Genomic DNA, 17,613 nt, shown 5'->3' with positions numbered 1-17,613 from the left:
CCTTTCCAATAGTACACGCAAATGGAAAATTGTCCATTATTCAAATTCAGGGAATAGGGTGTTGATGTTTGAAAGTGAAAATAAAGCAACAGTATAACTTATTCTTGGATACTGGTATTTTTCCATTCAAGATGTACTTTTAACGCAGCAGCTTTCCTAACTTTGTGGAAAGCCCAAAAAGGTTCATCCACCAACTTGTCCCCAAACACAGCAAGGTGCCCAGCCCAAAGGAAGCACACAGGTTGATCTCTATTTACTTAGAAAACAAATTCAAGGGCTGGGAATGTAGTTCAATGATAAAGGACTTGTCTAATATGTACAAGGCCCTAGGTTCAATTCACAGCACTGTGAAAAGAATGAAATAAAGAAATGAAACAGACAAAAAGCCCTCCACACCCCAGGGACTTTAGTCTCAGTATTTCAAACCCAATTCCTGAGTGCTCCTTAACACCTGATAGGGTCAGAGGTGACTGCTCTGAGCACAGCTTTATGACTCTCCCTCAAGCAACCTGGTTCTTCCTCAGCCCTTCCACACTACCTTAGTAAGTGACAGAAGGGGTGACCAATGGGAACCCAATGTCACCAGACCAAAGAGTAGGAGGGGCCTTACTCCTTGCAACCTCTCAAGTCATAGTTGGGGGGGGGGGGGCAGTTCTGCTTCTTGATATTTGCTTTCCACAAAATTTTCATTTGTAAAAAGCAATTTATGCCCCAAACCTCACCATTGTGGTCCAACACACATGGGTAAACTGAGCCCTGGACACATTAAGGAACCTGCGAAAACCTCAGTCGACTCCAAGACCAGCCCCAGGAAGTTCACTGCCACAGCAGCCTCTCCAAAGTTCCATGCACCCACACCTACTCATCACTCAAAAAACATTAACCACCATCATTTGTAATTTTTGTTTCAGTTTGTTTTGTTTTTTGTACCCTCTACCCATCCTTCAGAATTACAGAGAACAAAAAAGAGGACTGGTAATTTCTCCCTTCTGCTACACAGTGATGTGTTTTAGTCTTTGAAACAAGTACACCTGTTAAAGAACCAAATCAAGTTCTATGAAATGTGTAACATGAGATTATCTTAGTTGCTATGAATATGAACTTTACAGTTTTTAATAGGCACGTTTATTTCTTTTGCTTTTAAGGAATTCAAACCTGTGAGGATAATGAGTACATAGTATTTCTTACAAACAATATCATATTTGGAATCTACCTTATACAAATGCAATAACAAAGGGCTCAAACCCATGAATGTCTGAAATCCTAATAATATCAATCATAAATCATTATTTGAACACATGTGATAATAGCTAAAACAAATACCCAATAACATTCCCACAGTCTTTTAAATGGCAAAAATACGTTTTGAATGAACTATTTTGGCCTTGCCAAATTTGATATTTCACTTGCTTTTTTCCCCCCATTAGCTAGTATTTGACTTATCTTTCTCTTATTATCATCTTCTAGTTGAGACAGGAAATGGCTTGCCATTTATGGTAATGACATAATAATAAGGACAGACATATCATATAAATTATCACATCCCCTGATGTGGTAAAATCATAAAGGAATGAGTGAAATAATGAAATCTGATTGACACTTTATTTATTAAACCTCAGGGAAACAAGTAAACTCATCTAACCTTCAAATTTTTACCTTTTCAGGTCATTTCTTAAACTGAATATTATTATAATATTTAATTATACATCATGCATTCCATCTGAATGGGAGATGGTTCAAGCATTAACCATTAGAGAAGGGCAATCCTGATTCATCCAGACCTTTCATGACCAAAAGGCTTCTCATGTTCTTCAGCCACTACAGGGTGGTAACTAATGAGCATAAATAATTTGGAAATAACTGCTACAATGAGGGCCTCAGGTGGTGGTAGTAGAGTGAAGGAGGGCTTTCCACGTATTGAACAATCTACAACTAAGAAGACTTTGAGTCACAACAGGGTGTTGGAGTGATATTTACAAGATACAGTAGCAGAGTCACCAGTGCATGGTGCAGGGGGAAAAAAAAGTAGCTTAGTACTGGGGCACTGACAATACACACCTGTCATTTTAAATACATGGCTACTGAAGCATCTCTTAACATGGGTATGCTTTCTCTAAACTACAAGCTTTTAATTCATTTAACAATGTTATAAAACAGCAAGCTGGGCAGCCCTCCAGCATAAGACACATTCTTGTGAAAAGCAGCTCCCGGTGTAATAGCACATGGGGACCAGGAGAGGAACCCTGTTACTCTCACCATTACTGCTCTTTCCTGCCATCAGGTTCAGTAGGCTAGAGGAAAGATCAGGACACAAAGGACTTTCACTGCTCAAGGACAAACCTGGAACCCTTCAGCCAGTGCAATAAGAGGAAAGGGACGGGGAAGACTCTTATTTATTAGGCATCCTCATGCAAGAGTGGCTCCCACGTGCTAGGCAACCAGAGGTTACAACATGCTATCTAAACACAACACGCTATTTCAAAGTTGCTTACTTGTGAGATGTCCTCTTCTTCATCATGTTTGCAGACACTCCAGCATGGCCTAAAAGGGGTGAGATACAATCAGTGAAAGGTAGACTAAAAATTAGCATCCAAATAGCTGCTACAGACACTGTGTAAGAAAGTCTTTTGTTTACTTATTCTGAATAGACTAAAGGCAACAGTTCTCCACTCCAAGTCAGCCAAGGCAAAGTCAGAGTTCTGTAGCTAAAACTACAACTACAATGAGCAATAGAAAACTTGTCGTGGTGTCATAAACAGCTAGAAAAGAGAACACTGAGGTGATAGGCAGCAAAGGTCTATAGGACCTGAGAACAGAAAAACAAAAGCAACAGTCCTGCACTGACCCGGAATTCATTCCCAAGAGCAATTTCTGGATGCTAGTGTATGAAGGGGGAGCTGGGAAGAACAATGTAGTTTTGCCAAGTGGAAAGTCAAACTGCAGTTAGGAAGGAATGGTGGTTCGAAATGAGGAACAGATTGTGGTAAGGAGGAAACTACTCAGAAGTCCAAAGCTTAAGTCTTTAGCTAAACACAATTGGTACATAAACAATTCTGAGCAATTAAACACACACACACACACACACACACACACACACACACACACAGGGTGACCCCCCCTTCTGAGAAGTCTGCAGTAGGACTACAATACAGGTTACTACAAGTCCATACACAACATCTACTTGCCAAAAGAAACTTCAACACTCTTTAAATTTAGACAACAAAAATCCCAATGTTCATCAACACGGTGTTTCAAAACACATGATGTGAAATGAAAAATTCACTGTATGTAATTAACAGCAAAACAGACCTGCACACTCGTAATCCTAGCAGTACAGGAGGCTGAGGCAGGAGGAGCATGTGTTCAAAGCCAGCCTCAGCAACTTAGTGAGGCCCTAAGCAACTCAGTGAGAATCTCTAAGTAAAATACAAAATAGGGCTGGAGATGTGGCTTAGAGGTGGAGTTCAATCCCCAGTACCCTGAGTCCAATCCCCAGTACCCCTGCACATAAAAAAGATCAACAAACTTGATAAGCAGCAATACATGCTACCCAAAATGGCACACAAAAACAATAACGTGACCAAGGGGGAGAACATGTGCTAAAAGACCATTGCCACAATACCAACATAGGAAACTAAACTCCAAGAAAGAGGAGAAAGGAGTAAGGAGAAAAAAACAATGAAAGAAAGCTTTCCAGATGTGATAAATAAAGCACAATACCACATGGCCAACAAGTGCAATGAAAGTGGAATAAGATTTCAGATAAAACAGCTAGAAGTGATTCCAGATTTGCTTGTTAAAAACAATGTAAGGCAGAAAGTAGTATAAACCTTTAAGGTGGCCGCAAAATGAGCAAACCAACTTACCTATAGACAATACACAGGAGAAGTATCTTCCAGCCCAAACACAATGACAATCATATTAAATGTAAAAAGTCCAATTATGGGCTGGGGTTGTGGCTCAGAGGTGGAGTGCTTGCCTAGCATGTGTGAGGCACTGGGTTCAATCCTCAGCACCACATAAAGTAAAATAAAGACATTGTGTCCACCTATAATTTAAAAATTGTTTAAAAAAGTTTAATTGAACCAATTAAGAGGCTAGAAAGGAAGAGCCAATTACTGACAAATTAACTTCAGGACAAACACTATTCTAAGAGATCAAAAAGGATATTTCAAAATGATAAAAAGGTCTGTTCATCAAAAAAGTCATAAGATTATTATGACATACATACGTATAGACCCTGAGTACTAAAATTCAATCAAAAACTGAAAAAAATGAAGACAAAGTCATGTGTGTAATTATACCTACACAACTTTCCTCTTTTACCAACTGATATAATAAGATCAAAAGTAAAACAAAAATCTTGAAAAATTAAAATTAAAAAAAAAGACAACTTGTGGTTTCTGTTTGGCACAAAAGGAGTTTAGAAATTGCCGATCTGTCCTGAAAATCAAGTAACAAACAAACTAAATTTAAAAAAAGAAAACGACTCTTCTTAGATTAGCCAGAAAATCAGTCACAGCAAACAACTGCCCCTAAAACTGAAAGGAAAGACAGACAAATACCAAGGAGTATACCTAATCTAATCAGATATCTCCATAGGGAGCAGTGCTACAGCAGGAGACCTAACTGTAACTGGCATTGCTGGAGGGTCAGTAGCAACACAAGCAAAAGACTCTGGAGAAGAGGGAGCACTCTTGGAAGGGTACCCTCATTTTCTCTAATTTTTACTTCCAGAAGACTGAATATCTGGTTCAGACATCCTGCCCCCTAAGAGGGAAGAGGATTATAAAGCGCATGTGATGTTTACAGCTCTGGTGCACAGAGTCACTAAAAGATTTGAGAAATGACCATAGGAATTCAGAATATTCTAATTTTTTAAAAAAAGTATTCAACACACAAGAATAGATGGGTAGTATAGAGAGATGGAAACTGGGGGGTGGGGGGAATATAGACAGATACAGACCCTTCACAAAAAAATTAAGTACAAACGAATCACAGACCCAATACAAAATGATAAATGCCTAGAACATAATGAAAAAAAATCTAGATAACAGAGGTAGAGTACCAGGTAACTTTTTAGATACAACACTAAAGATACAATGTATATATAAAATAAGTTAGAAGTTGGACTTCATTAAAATTGAAAATTCTTGCCTGGTGTGACAGTGCACGCCCGTAACTCTAGCAACTTGGGAGGCTGAGGCAGAAGAGCACAAATTCGAGGTCAACCTCAGCAACTTAATGAGATCCTGTCTCAAAATAAAAACTAAAAAAGGCTGTAGGCTGGAGATATGGCTCAGTGGTTAAGCACCCCTGGGTTCAGCCCCTGTTAACCCCCAAAAAGAAAGAAAATTCTCTACATATGACACTGATAATACAGTGAGAAGACAAATCTCAGATTAAAAGAAAACATTTGATTAAAAAAGAAAAAAAAAAAAAAGAAGAGGTATTATAGCCAGGTGCAGTAGCACATGCCTGTAATCCCAGTGGTGCAGGAGGATGGCAAGTTCAAATCTGCCTCAGCCACTTAGCAAGAGCCTGTCTCAAAATAAAAAATAGAAAGGACTGGGGATGTGGCTCTGTGGCCTTGGGTTCAATCCCCGTTACCAATTAATCATTCAGTCAGAGTTGCCAGAGGTTAATGAGAGAGGTTAATGGGGCCCAAGGTTTTTAGGTCAGTGAAACTGCTCTGTATAATACTACAATGATGGTACAACATGTGTCCAAACCCATAGAATATACACTCACTAGAGCAAAGCCTAGCCAGGTAGGGTGGCGCTCACCTGTAATCCCAGCAACCCAAGAGGCTGAGAGGCTGAGGCAAGAGGTTCATGAGTTCAAAATCAGCCTCAGCAAATCAGCAAGGCCCTAAGCAATTCAGCAAATCCAGTCTCTAAAGAAAATATAAAAAGGGCTGCCTCTTATATGTAATTTTGTGTAACAATGAGGTTCTCCTTCCATTTCAAAACAGTTTCCCTTCTCTCTCCCCTCTCTCCCACCCCACTCGTCTCTGTTTAATGTTAATCTTTTCCTCATGCTCTTCTTCCCTGTTCTGATCTTAGTTGCTCTCTTTATATCAAAGAAGACATTTGGCATTTGTTTTTTAAGGATTCTGCAATTTGTATTTGGGGTAAAAAATGGGAGTTCATAACCCACTTGAATCAAATGTATGGAAGATGATATGTCATGAGCTTTGTAATGTTTTGAACAACCAATTAAAAAAAGGGGGGGGGGGCTGCAGATGTGGTTCAATAGTTGAGCGCCCCTGGGTTCAATCCTGAGTAGCAAAAAAAAAAAAAAGTGAAGTCGAATGTAAGCCTGTGAACTCTGGATGTTAAATATCAGTTCATAAATTATCATAAATGGGTCACTGTGAATACAATGTTGATGGGAAGCCTATACCTGTGAGGGCAAGGGAGATACAGGAACTCTCTGTGCTTTCCACTCCATTTTGCTGTGAACTAAAAACTGCTATTAAAATTCTTTAGAAATGAGGCATCATCATAGGTCCTCTATACACTATTTCAAAAAATGCTTTTCAAAAAAGCATTACTCTACACTTACTTTTCTGTCATCAACATTATATTAGAATAAAAAGAGTAAGTGGTACTTTCAAACTTGAGGCAAAATTATTTTGAATCCCGGAGACATTTCCACACACAGGACTAAAATTTCCATCTAACATATTATTTTCTTTGTTAGTTACTGGAAGATAGGCTTCAGTTTAAAAAGACAAAAGAACATAAACATACAGAATCCCAGGAGCGGGAAAAATTCTACCTCCAAATACAGAGGAGAGGTTTCAGCATGATGTGTTTGATATGGCCATCCATATAGATGGGAGCAAGAGATTAAAGATTCAGGGAAGAAATCTCTTTATGTACCTGACTCAAAAAGATGATGGTAAATTATCCATTCACAGACAACAGAATAATAACAATAGCATAAAAAGAGAATAGAAAAAGGAAAGCCAAACAGGCCCTTACAAGTTATTCCGCACATGAAACAGCACTAAAACACCATTTCTTACAAACATCCAATATCTGATAACATCTGCCACACAATGAAAGAAATGTTTCCATATTGCTAGGAGAAATGCAAAATGCTACAGACTCCATAGAAGGGATTCTGGTGAGTATATCAAAATTATATGTACACTTTTTGACTCAATTCTACCTCCATGCTAGGGAAGTACTCAGTGGCAAAGCACTTGCCTGGCATGTATGAGGCACTGGGTTTGACCTTTTGTACCACATAAAAATAAACAAATGAAATGGGGAAATTTTCAAAAATTCTACCTCCAGAAATTTATCCAGTGACACACTGGCAAGACATATGCACAATACTATTCACCGCAGCTACTATTTGCAATAGCAGAGAGCAGAAACCTCGAATGTTCAGTACTAGTGGTTACTGAATAAACTAATATGGGACCTCCATACAATGGGGTGCTGTTCAGTTGTAAAAAGTAATGTGGAAGATCTCCATATAATGCTTTTGAGTAAACCCCAATACAAATTGTTTAAGAAGGAAAACAAGTAATGGAAGAGTAGAAAGCACATATATACTAACTGGGCACTGGTATCAGTCTGTCACTAAAAAATGGCATTCTATCATCTCCTGAGAATCACTGGCTTTCAGGGGAAAAAAAACTCCTTTATTAGGTAGCGTCCTTATATCCATCTGCAGAATGAAGAACAAGATGAGCTAGCTCTTCTATTAGTCAAAAAGTTAAACTGTGGCTGGAGATACAGCTCATTGATAGAGGACTCAGGTAGCATGTGTGACGCCCTGGGTTCAATCCTCAGTACCACAAAAAAAGAATTGAACTGTACTAAACAATTAGGCACATCAGAAACAACATACACCTGAAACTGTTTTAACAGAGGCTCATTCACGTACATGTTCCAAAATAAGACAAAACTGTTTAATTGAACTTTGTATAGACTCAGATGTTCCAATGATAGAGACCAAGGCCTAATTCAGCAACTCATTCAGACTAGAAATTCTAACCAATCCCCATCCACACCAACCCTGACAACTTCAAACCTATGACTCAATCTTCCCTGCAACCACTATTCCTTTTTTGAAAGTCAAGACCATACGCTCCCTCCTGTTTTCAGTCAATTTACTATATATAAGCTCAGCTTTGTGTGACAGGCAGAGGTCACGGGTAGTTTTAAAAAAGTGTTACAGGAGTATGACTGAAATTTTAAGGGAGAAATCAGGAAATCTGAAATGTAGAAAATCTGAAATTCTATCTCTATTCAAAACACCCATAAATACAGATCCATGAAGTTCCCAATAATTTAAGTGAAGCCTACCAAGCCACAAGGGTCACCACTCCCACACAGCAGCCCACCCAACAACTTAGTGGCTTGCTAAAGAATCAGTATAAGACCATAAAAGACTTAAGGAAAATCTCCAGGCCAAACACAAAAGCTAAAAGCAAGACAAACAAAGAAACTATTAAATAGTACAGCTTATTCCAGAAAGACTTTAAAAATGTAATTTATAGCTACAAAAAATGTAAGCTATATACATCTATGAAAAAAATAAGTATGAAAATTTAAAAAGAGCTCTTGCGTATTTAAAATGATGCTTGAGATTAAAAGAAAAAGATTGGAAAATAAAAGTCAATAACCACCCTTAGAAGGATAAGATGAAATTAATGGAAAAGGAAAAAAGAGTCAACGTAAAAGATCTGACATCCACACAGCATGTATCCCAAAGAGAAAAAAATTAGAAGATAAAAGAAACAAAATTCCACAATTATAGTATGAATCTACAGCCTGAAAACCTGAAACAACACTTACATATATCACCATAAATTTCACAACACATAAAAGGGAAATTTTCTAAGTTTCCAGTACAGGAAGATAGTAACTATACACATACAAATGATAAGAAATAAAAATGACACCCAACATTCCTAAAAAAACAAATAGAACCCCAAAGACAATACAGCAATGCTTTGAAGATTCTAACTGAAAAGTACATCCAACCCAGACTTTTACCCAAAGTATTGAGCATAACAACTGAAGAAAGACAATGCCAATGTGAAGTCTCAAAAACTAATATTCTAAGAGCATTTTTGAAAAATGTTACTATAGACAATTTCAAACACATACAATAGCAGAAAATATGAACGAATCACCACAAATGCCATTCGTAACTTTTAACAATCTATTCATTCACTGTCTACTCTTGACAATTCTTAAGATAAACATGCTTTGTGCCCAGAAAGAAGACACATCAAAAAAGGGAAAACATAGCATCTAGGAAACAATGAGATTTCAGCATAAAAGAAAAAATTTCTGAGGTTGGGTTGTGGCTCCGAGTACAGCACTCAGCTAGCTAGCATGCATGAGGCACTGAGTTCGATCCTCAGCACCACATAAAAATAAAAGAAAGGTACTGCGTCCACCTACAACTAAAAAATAAATATTTTTTAAAAAGAAGAAGAAAATTCCTAATTTGGCAATTCCACATCAGGTCTACAGAAAAAAAAAAAAAAAAACATAAAAGAATAAAAGGGCCGGGTATGGCGGTGTACACCTGCAATTCCAGCAGTTCAGGAGGCTGAGGAAGGAAGATCAAGAGTTTAAAGTCAGCCTCAGCAAAAGTGATGTTCTAAGCAACTCAGTGAGACCCTATCTCTAAATAAAATACAAAATAAGGCTGGAGATGTGGCTCAGTGGTCTAGAGGCCCTTAGTTCAACCCCCAGTACAACCTCCACGCAACCACCGCAAAAATGAAAAAGGTTCTAAAAAACACAAATGAATCATCACATTTGACTGTGCAGGAAATCATATTCAGAGTTTAGAAAAGCAATCAAAATCCCAAGGGGGGAGGGGAAGGTTGTACCAAAAAAAAAAAAAAAAGAAAGAAAGAAAAGAAATTACAGTGCATTACTTGGCTCAATATTCAATATCTACATAATCAAACTACTACTAGGGGGTTAGTATAAGAAGAAGTTATGTTAAAGAGCCAAATTACTCACCAGAAGCCAATACAAAACATTTAATACTGGTAGATCAAGAGAACTTTGTATATATTTATTTGCAAATTTTAAAATGTAAAAACCAATGCGTTAAAAATGTTACCTATGCAATACCTTCTGCATTTTGTTACAAGCCTTTTAGTTGGGCCCTGCTGAAGGGCATAAGGGTCACCATACCAATTATGGAATGTTATTTGAGATGAATTAGCCTCTTTTAGGATGAATCTTTTTGCACATGGCCATATCAGTAATTGATAGAGGGATTTAAAAGCAGCATAGCATTTCTCTGTCAAGGGGAAGAATGAATAAAACTTATATTATCAATAATACTGATCAAGAGGTCAGCATTCTTTTCGAAACAGTATAGTACTATGCCATTTTGAAATATCTATCTGGTCTCTGCTCGCTACCCCCAGATACATAACTCCTAGAACAGGGATCACGTAATGTGTCTTTTTTATGTCTGAGGAGTTGCCTGGTGGCTGGGGGTCCCTAGCTTCAGAATGGGAGCTAGCCACTGAAAACACACTAAGGACTAAACTTTCAGCCCTACCTTCTACCTTCCCAGCAGAGGAAAGGGTTACTTGGATCACCAGCAGTAAGTGATGTAATAACCATGCCTTCATAAAAACCGAACAGGAGTGTGTTCAGGAAAGCCTCCCAACTATCACCTGGAGGTTCTGGTAGGGTGGTGCACCCTTGATAGTGCATGCATCTAGCTCATCTGTTTCCTTTGTTAATATCTCTCATAGTAAACAAGTAAACTTAAGCATTTTCCTGAGTTCTATGAGCTACTCTAGCAAATGGGATCATGGAAAAGCAAATTTATAGCCAGTTCTGACACAATATTCAGATAGTACCTATCAGCACTGAATTAAGTGGAGGATACTCAGCTGGTGTCTGCTGCAAAACTGCTTGGTTACTGGTGGAGAGAAACCCCACCATTCCACATGCTAGTGACCAGAGATGCTGTGTTATACTGTCTCTATAGAGAGAATGAGGGGTAAGCACTTTGTTCCCTTCCCACGTACACTTTATCTCCTTAACCTCACAGTGAAAAAAGGAAGAAATAACCCCATTCATGCTCTCTCATGATAAAATATCTTAATGGGTCAAGTAGAAACTCTTTGGCCCTATGCTATAGGAAATACTGAAAAAAAAAAGAGAGAAATCAAAATACTTATTAGGATTAACTTCCCACTTTATTTAAAAAGAAAAACAATCAAATCACTCCTACCACTATACACATCTACACATCACTATGATCAGCCAGCCTTCAACCTAAGAGGAATTTTGTTGTTGTTGTTTTAAGTTAGATTTTGGAATGGTATATGTAAAAGAACTATGGGAAATAAGTCATTATTTCAAATAGAGAACTGGGAGGCTATACTCACTGGCCAATAAAATCTTGAGAGCAGTTTTTTTCACTTAATGAAATAAAAATATTTTATTCTAAACAGTAATGATCAATACTACTACTATTACTAAATGTGCCAGGCACCTAGGGAAACACTTGACACACAATATCTCATTTAGTTCTTAACCTAAACAGCTACAGTAACAGCCTCATATTTTAGATGAGAAACCTAAGGCTGAGTGTTTATACAGCAAGTAAGAGAAAACTGGGACTCTAAAAGCTCTCAGATGGTCAGGCATAATGGCATATGCCTGTGATCCCAGTAGCTGGGAGAGCTAAGGTGAAGATCCCATGTCCCAGGACAGCCTTAGCAACTTAGGGATGCCCTGCCTAAAAAAAAAAAAAAAAAAATTAGGGATGTAGCTCAGTGGTAGAGCAATCCTGGGTTCAATCTACAGCACCACCAAAAAAAAAAAAAAGTCTCAGATGACTTACAGGTCAGTCATCAGTATTCTAAATAAATATTTCAAAACAATATTGAACACTGAAATCAATGTTAGCTTTTAAAAGGGGTGCTAAAATTAAAAAAGGTAATAAGGGGCACTTAAAAATCTAAATCCCAGTCAAGCTAGTACTCAGTCTTATGGGGTTAACAGACATACCAGAAAATTGAGTTAAAAAGCACACCAGTCTTCAAGGTTGTAGAATTAAAATAACACACCTGGAGGCAGCAGGTTGGGAAGTCAGCTCAGTTTTCTAAGACTATGTGATCAGCAGAGATACCAAAAAGTCAGAGCCAATTAAGCTAAAGAAAGTATCATTTACCTAATTTATAGCATAGTTCTACACAATTTTATTTTTGTTTGGCGGGGGGTGGGGGGGTGTGAAAACCAAGCAAGGGCCAGGGATGGTGACTCACATCTGTAATCCAAGCGGCTCAGGAGGCTGAGACAGGAGGATCACAAATTCAAAGCCAGCCTCAGCAACTCAGGAAGGCACCCTGCCTCTAAATAAAATACAAAAAAGGGCTGGGGATGTGGCTCAGTGGCTCAGCACCCCTGGGTTCAATCTCAGATCCAAAAAAAAAAAAAAAAAAAAAACAAGCAAGATCCAAACTTCTGTTGTACTAGCTCTGTGCCACAAAAATTGATAATTACTATTAAATATTCATTTCATTTTCATACCAGTATACTTCCTTCAAATAAGCACACTAAAAAGCTTTCTTTTTAAATCTGTTCAAAATCCTAACTTCATTAAATACAATGCTCATCTAAGGCCTTATCACCTTCTTTGAACAATATCTCCAAGGTTTTAATGTAATCCTATTAAACACATATTTAGTGAAATCCCTTCCTGTCAAGAATCTAAAGCTGGTTTTTCACATGTGTATATGTGTATAAAATACTGGAAATCACCATGCTTCAAGAGCAGCAAACCACTAGGTATTATGTGAAAGTACTCCTCGATTTCATATCTGTCTTTAAAAGTGTATTACACTAGAATATGCGCAGAGCTGCAATGCTTACCTGCATCAGCTCTGGACCGCTGGCCAGGTGTCTTTCCGAATGGGGTCTTCATTCATCTGTATTTATGTGAGCAGCAGAGCTGCTAGACTAGGGTGAAAATTCAATATTCTCCAATTGGAAAGTTTCCACAAAATGTCAGTTTTCTTGTTAATCCACCATCCAAGTGTCTCTTTTATAAGCTCAGCAAAAATGTGAGGAATCACAAGTGCTCTGTAAAATAGTGAAATAGTTAATTACTAGAGCAATCAAAGCAGCAAAATGCCTAGTGAGCCATTAAAATACAACCTGAAATTTAAATCTTTTAACTAAAAATGCACTTTTCCCCCCAAAAAATGAATTTTGATTCCTAAGACCTGAGTTCCTAGCACAGGACAAAGTAGAAGGGCAAAAACAAGGCAATTTTTCCATTAAGACAAAGACTAGGATAATCCCAAGACCCAAATGTAGTTACTCAAGTCAAGTGACATACTTCCTCACTATCCTAATGCATTTGGCTGGTAGAAAAGAGTGAATGCTGGGAAAGTTTAGATTGGCATGGCCCATCTTCCTGGTAGGACATGATGAAGGAGACAATGGGGAGAGCAACAGGGATGTGTGGTCACTGAAAGAGGCACAGTTGGTAGAAAATGAGTAGACCAGTGGCCCTGGACAGGAGAAAGGATTCTGGCCAACAAAATTTCACTTTCCCGCTTCTCCTCCCAAGTTTCCAGAAACCAGAGGAAGGGTCCGGAAACTCTTCACCCATGCAAGTGTTAAGTCATTTTATGCAAACAGCTTTATCATTTAAACAAATCTAATTCCAGGAATGTACAGTCCACAGTATATACTTCCATATATATTCTCAGAGAGCATAAAAAAATCCACCATAAATTTCACTTATGATGCTTGGTTCTTATGTTTTAGTCTTTATGTCTACAATTTATGACCAATTTAAAGAAATGAAGGGAAAACTTAATCATCTAAAAGACTAAAACATAACCAAATCATTAAAATAATTAAGATGTCTGATGAAGGAAGGAGAAGGCAGTCTAACTTTTAAGGTAGAAATTCTCCACTATGCAGGAGTGGCGGGCGGAGCAGCCTGTAGTCCCACATCTCAGGAAACTATCACTGAACCCAGTAGTTCAAGGCCAGCCTGGCTGACATTGCAAAACCATCTCAAAAATAATAAATAAAATCTAATTACAAAAACCTTTTATATTATTCAAGGAAGACAGAGTTAAAAAAAAAATCAATGATTTCATAACTAATTTCTTCCAAAAATGTTCAGGGTGCCTATTGTTGGAAGCTTAGGGTAGACGGGGAAACAACAAACAAATAAGCAAAATAAATTGAGTGTGTGTGTGTGTGTGTGTGTGTGTGTGTGTATGTAACAGCAATATAAAGTACTGAGAAAAGCACAAGAATAGCACCTATTCTGTAGGTAATGCCTCTCAGTGTTGAGGCTTAAGCAAACTCTCCAGTGCTTCAGATAGTATCTCTGGGAAGCTATACCCAGTCGCCTCCCATCCTACCCAACTAAAGAAACCAGGCCTATGATGAAAGATACCAGGACAACTGGCAGGTTACCTACCTTCCCCCACTAGCCTACCCACCTGCTTCACTATCGTGATGGCAAAAGGTACGACTTATGCAGCCGAGGGGGAGAAATAAACAATGTCTACACTTCTTCCTTTCTCAATGCTTTATTCACTCAAATCACTCAATACAATTTCACTCTATAAATTCTTAAGAAAATGACAATCCTTAATGCTAGGCACTGCAATAGACACAATCAATTCACAGCAAACTATTCTAGATTAATTCTAAGCACTGAAAACACACTCAATCTTGACAGGCTTATGACAGACATTCCCTCAGCATGCTAAATTCAAGTGCCAGACCAAAAGTCTCAAGCCTTAGGCTCTAAGTCCAGCAGATGCACACTCACTCAGACCATGGTGATCAGGTCAGGAACCAAGGCAGGCTTCTCCTGGGGTGAAGCTGATGGCCAGCTGAGGAGAGAGTTATAGGAGAAGTTGCAGCTCTCAAGATGACAGCAGTGAGGAAAATGCAGAGGATCAGACAAACAATGAAAAGTATTAGGATGTCAGTCTGGGTCCTCTCAGCGTGGGGGCGTGGGGGGCATCAGTATCATCTGGCTGAATGTCTCTTCATTTGCTCCACTATTTATACCAAATTTTGGAGCTTTTGACCCCCCTTCCAATTGTTATCAGCTGCCACCTGAGTGTCTCAGTGATGTCATTTACCCTGAGGTCAAAATATCTGGTCTGGTGGTCCCACCCTGATCTTTTCGCCTTTCCCCCTTTATCAAGGGGAAGACAACATGCCAGAGGATTCACACTGAGTTTACCAGAGTGAGAAGAAGTGACTTGTTTGTGCCTGAGGGCCATACTGGAGGGCCCATTAGGAATGCCTGGTGAGACTGCAGGTTTCAAACTGGGGTTTTAAAATGGAGTTGCTTAGGCTCAGGACACACACAAACTCTCACATGGCTCATTTACCTTATTCAGCTTGAGCTTTCTTCATTTAACTCTTTCCCGTGGTGCCATATCCAATTAGATTTATCTCCCTCTTCTGTGTGCCTGCCCACACCTCTCCAGAAGGCAAAGACCACCTTCAGCAAAGTGCTGCCTACTATCAGAGACCTTCCCCATTCACAGCTCCCTCCAAAGGCATCTGCTTGTATCTCTCACTGCATACTGTTCTCCAACCCAAAACCTCCATTTAGAAACACATCCCATACACTAGTACTAACAGCTATCCCTTTTTGTTAAGTCTCCTGGTCATCTGCACATCTTTACTGAAGACTTTGGTACTGGTTTATTTCCTTTCTATCAAAAGAAAGCAAAATTCTTGGCAATCCCATCATCCAAACATATGATCTTTTCAATGCCTTCCCCTGGGTTCTTATACATCATCACTTGAAACTCCCTACCATACATAAGCCAACTATTCCCACAGTCAGTCACAACCCAGACCTTTTCTCACCAATAACTATGAATACCTCCAAAATTTTATTTCAAGCATCCCACACTCAATATCACCTCTGATCACTCCAGATTTCTTACATTAACATTGCCATTCTAACAATTCTTTGATGCAACTGACAGAAGAATTTTAAGATGTTCTAAATTAAGTTATAAACCAGAGGATGGAGGGAAGAAGAGTTCATTTTACACTGACAGATTTGGGCTAAACCAACACAGTGTGGGGGGAGAGGCACCTTCTCCACATTCCCTTCCTCTATGTTGAAGATCAACCATCAAGGAAAGGCAGCATTGTACTTGTAGAACCAACCAAGAAGCAACCAACAAAGACCTTCTCCTTACGGAAGGTACTCGGATGGTCCTGGGATTGCAGGACTTTGCTCACATCTTGTCATTATTATTTATAGCCAATGTAATCCCAATGAAGCAACTTATACTTCTTTTTCACAGATCATCTTTCTTTTGGTACTGGGGCCTGAACCCAGGCCCACTTAACCACTGAGCCACATCCTTTTTGGGGGGATACAGTACGTGGGATCAAATCTAGGGCCTCGTGCATGCCAAAGCAAGCTCTCCATCACTGAGCTACATCCTCAGCCCCTTTTATTTATTTTGAGAGAGCCTCACTAAGTTGCTGAGACTGGCCTCAAACCTGTGATTCTCCTGCCTCAGCTTCTGGAGTTGCTGGGACTATAGGCATGCATCACCATACCTGGCTTCCAGGATTTTCATTATAAAATATCTTGGCTTCTTGGATCTAGAAGACATTTTTCCAAATGCTATATGGCAATGACGCTGACGCTGGTATTTCAAGAGAATTTGTTGTAGGCCCAATCCTTTAATTTTGGCTAACATCTGTAACAGTTTAGTAATAACCCTTTTATTTCAGCTATTTCTTGGTTTCTAAATTTTAACACAACCATTTCATACTTTTATCATTTCTGCATTGTCTTATTATGAACCTCAGGAACTAAATGACCTATCGCTGGCTAAGATTTCAGGGATGGTACAACCACAGTGGTTGCTCCCTTGCTGTGCTAAATTTCCCTGCTTCTTTTCCTTCACTATAATGTACAAAGCATCAACCTAACTCCCTTTTTGCTATGCTTACAACTAAAGAACTAAATATGGATGAGAAACATACAAACTTTCACTTCAAATTTATCAAGTTGTAATCTCAAAGCACCTTCAGCAATACTGCCCAGATAAGCTTGCTATCTTCTGGGGGAGGGGGGAGAGAGAAAACATACAAACTACACACCCATCCCACCACCAAAGTGCCCTTTGCTCCTGTAATAAGATGAACTGTCCTGAGCCATGTACAATTAGCCCTGTCAGTTTTTACCTAATTTCATCCTTGCCATGTGCATTTCTCTCTCAACCACTAGAACATTCTCAGCAGCTTACAATAAATGTAGTCAGAGACATCCCAGGGCACCACCCTGTTTCTCTACTCTACTCTTTCTCTACTCTTCTTTCCAAAACTACTTAAAAAGGATTAAATAAAATGTTAATCTACACAAATCTAAATTAATCCTAACTTAAATTTGTTGTGCGGAATGTGATTTTTCACTTACTAATATTCTAAAGTGTGCACCCTTTTCAATGGCAGATTTAAGCTTATCTTGGCAATATTTTCTGCATCTTTCTACTTCATTAAAATTTATAAGTTGAACTTGGTTAACAAACTTTTAAGTAGAAGGAAAAACTGCAGTGGGAGAAGGAAACAAGGG

At 38.7% G+C, this 17,613-nt stretch overlaps 1 protein-coding gene across 5 annotated transcripts in view; it reads right to left on the bottom strand.

Moving 5' to 3' along the window:
- Spin1 (spindlin 1) overlaps positions 1–17,613 on the bottom strand; it is a 67,978-nt gene that overhangs the window by 25,492 nt on the left and 24,873 nt on the right. For 3 of the 5 annotated variants that reach the window (XM_076836821.2, XM_076836819.2, XM_076836822.2), the window contains 2 exons: positions 12,891–13,100; positions 2,493–2,541 (listed from right to left, as the gene is read on the bottom strand). In XM_076836821.2, the coding sequence (XP_076692936.1) occupies positions 2,493–2,541; positions 12,891–12,942 (101 nt within the window). In that variant the 5' untranslated portion in view covers positions 12,943–13,100. Of the gene's footprint in view, positions 1–2,492; positions 2,542–12,890; positions 13,101–14,820; positions 14,885–17,613 lie in introns of those variants that run through there. The other 2 variants (XM_076836823.2, XM_076836824.2) reach the window with 2 other exon arrangements.

Source organism: Callospermophilus lateralis, chromosome 17 (genome assembly GCF_048772815.1).
Source record: "Callospermophilus lateralis isolate mCalLat2 chromosome 17, mCalLat2.hap1, whole genome shotgun sequence".
Lineage (NCBI taxonomy): Eukaryota > Metazoa > Chordata > Mammalia > Rodentia > Sciuridae > Callospermophilus > Callospermophilus lateralis.
This window is presented reverse-complemented; position numbering and strand designations above follow the sequence as displayed.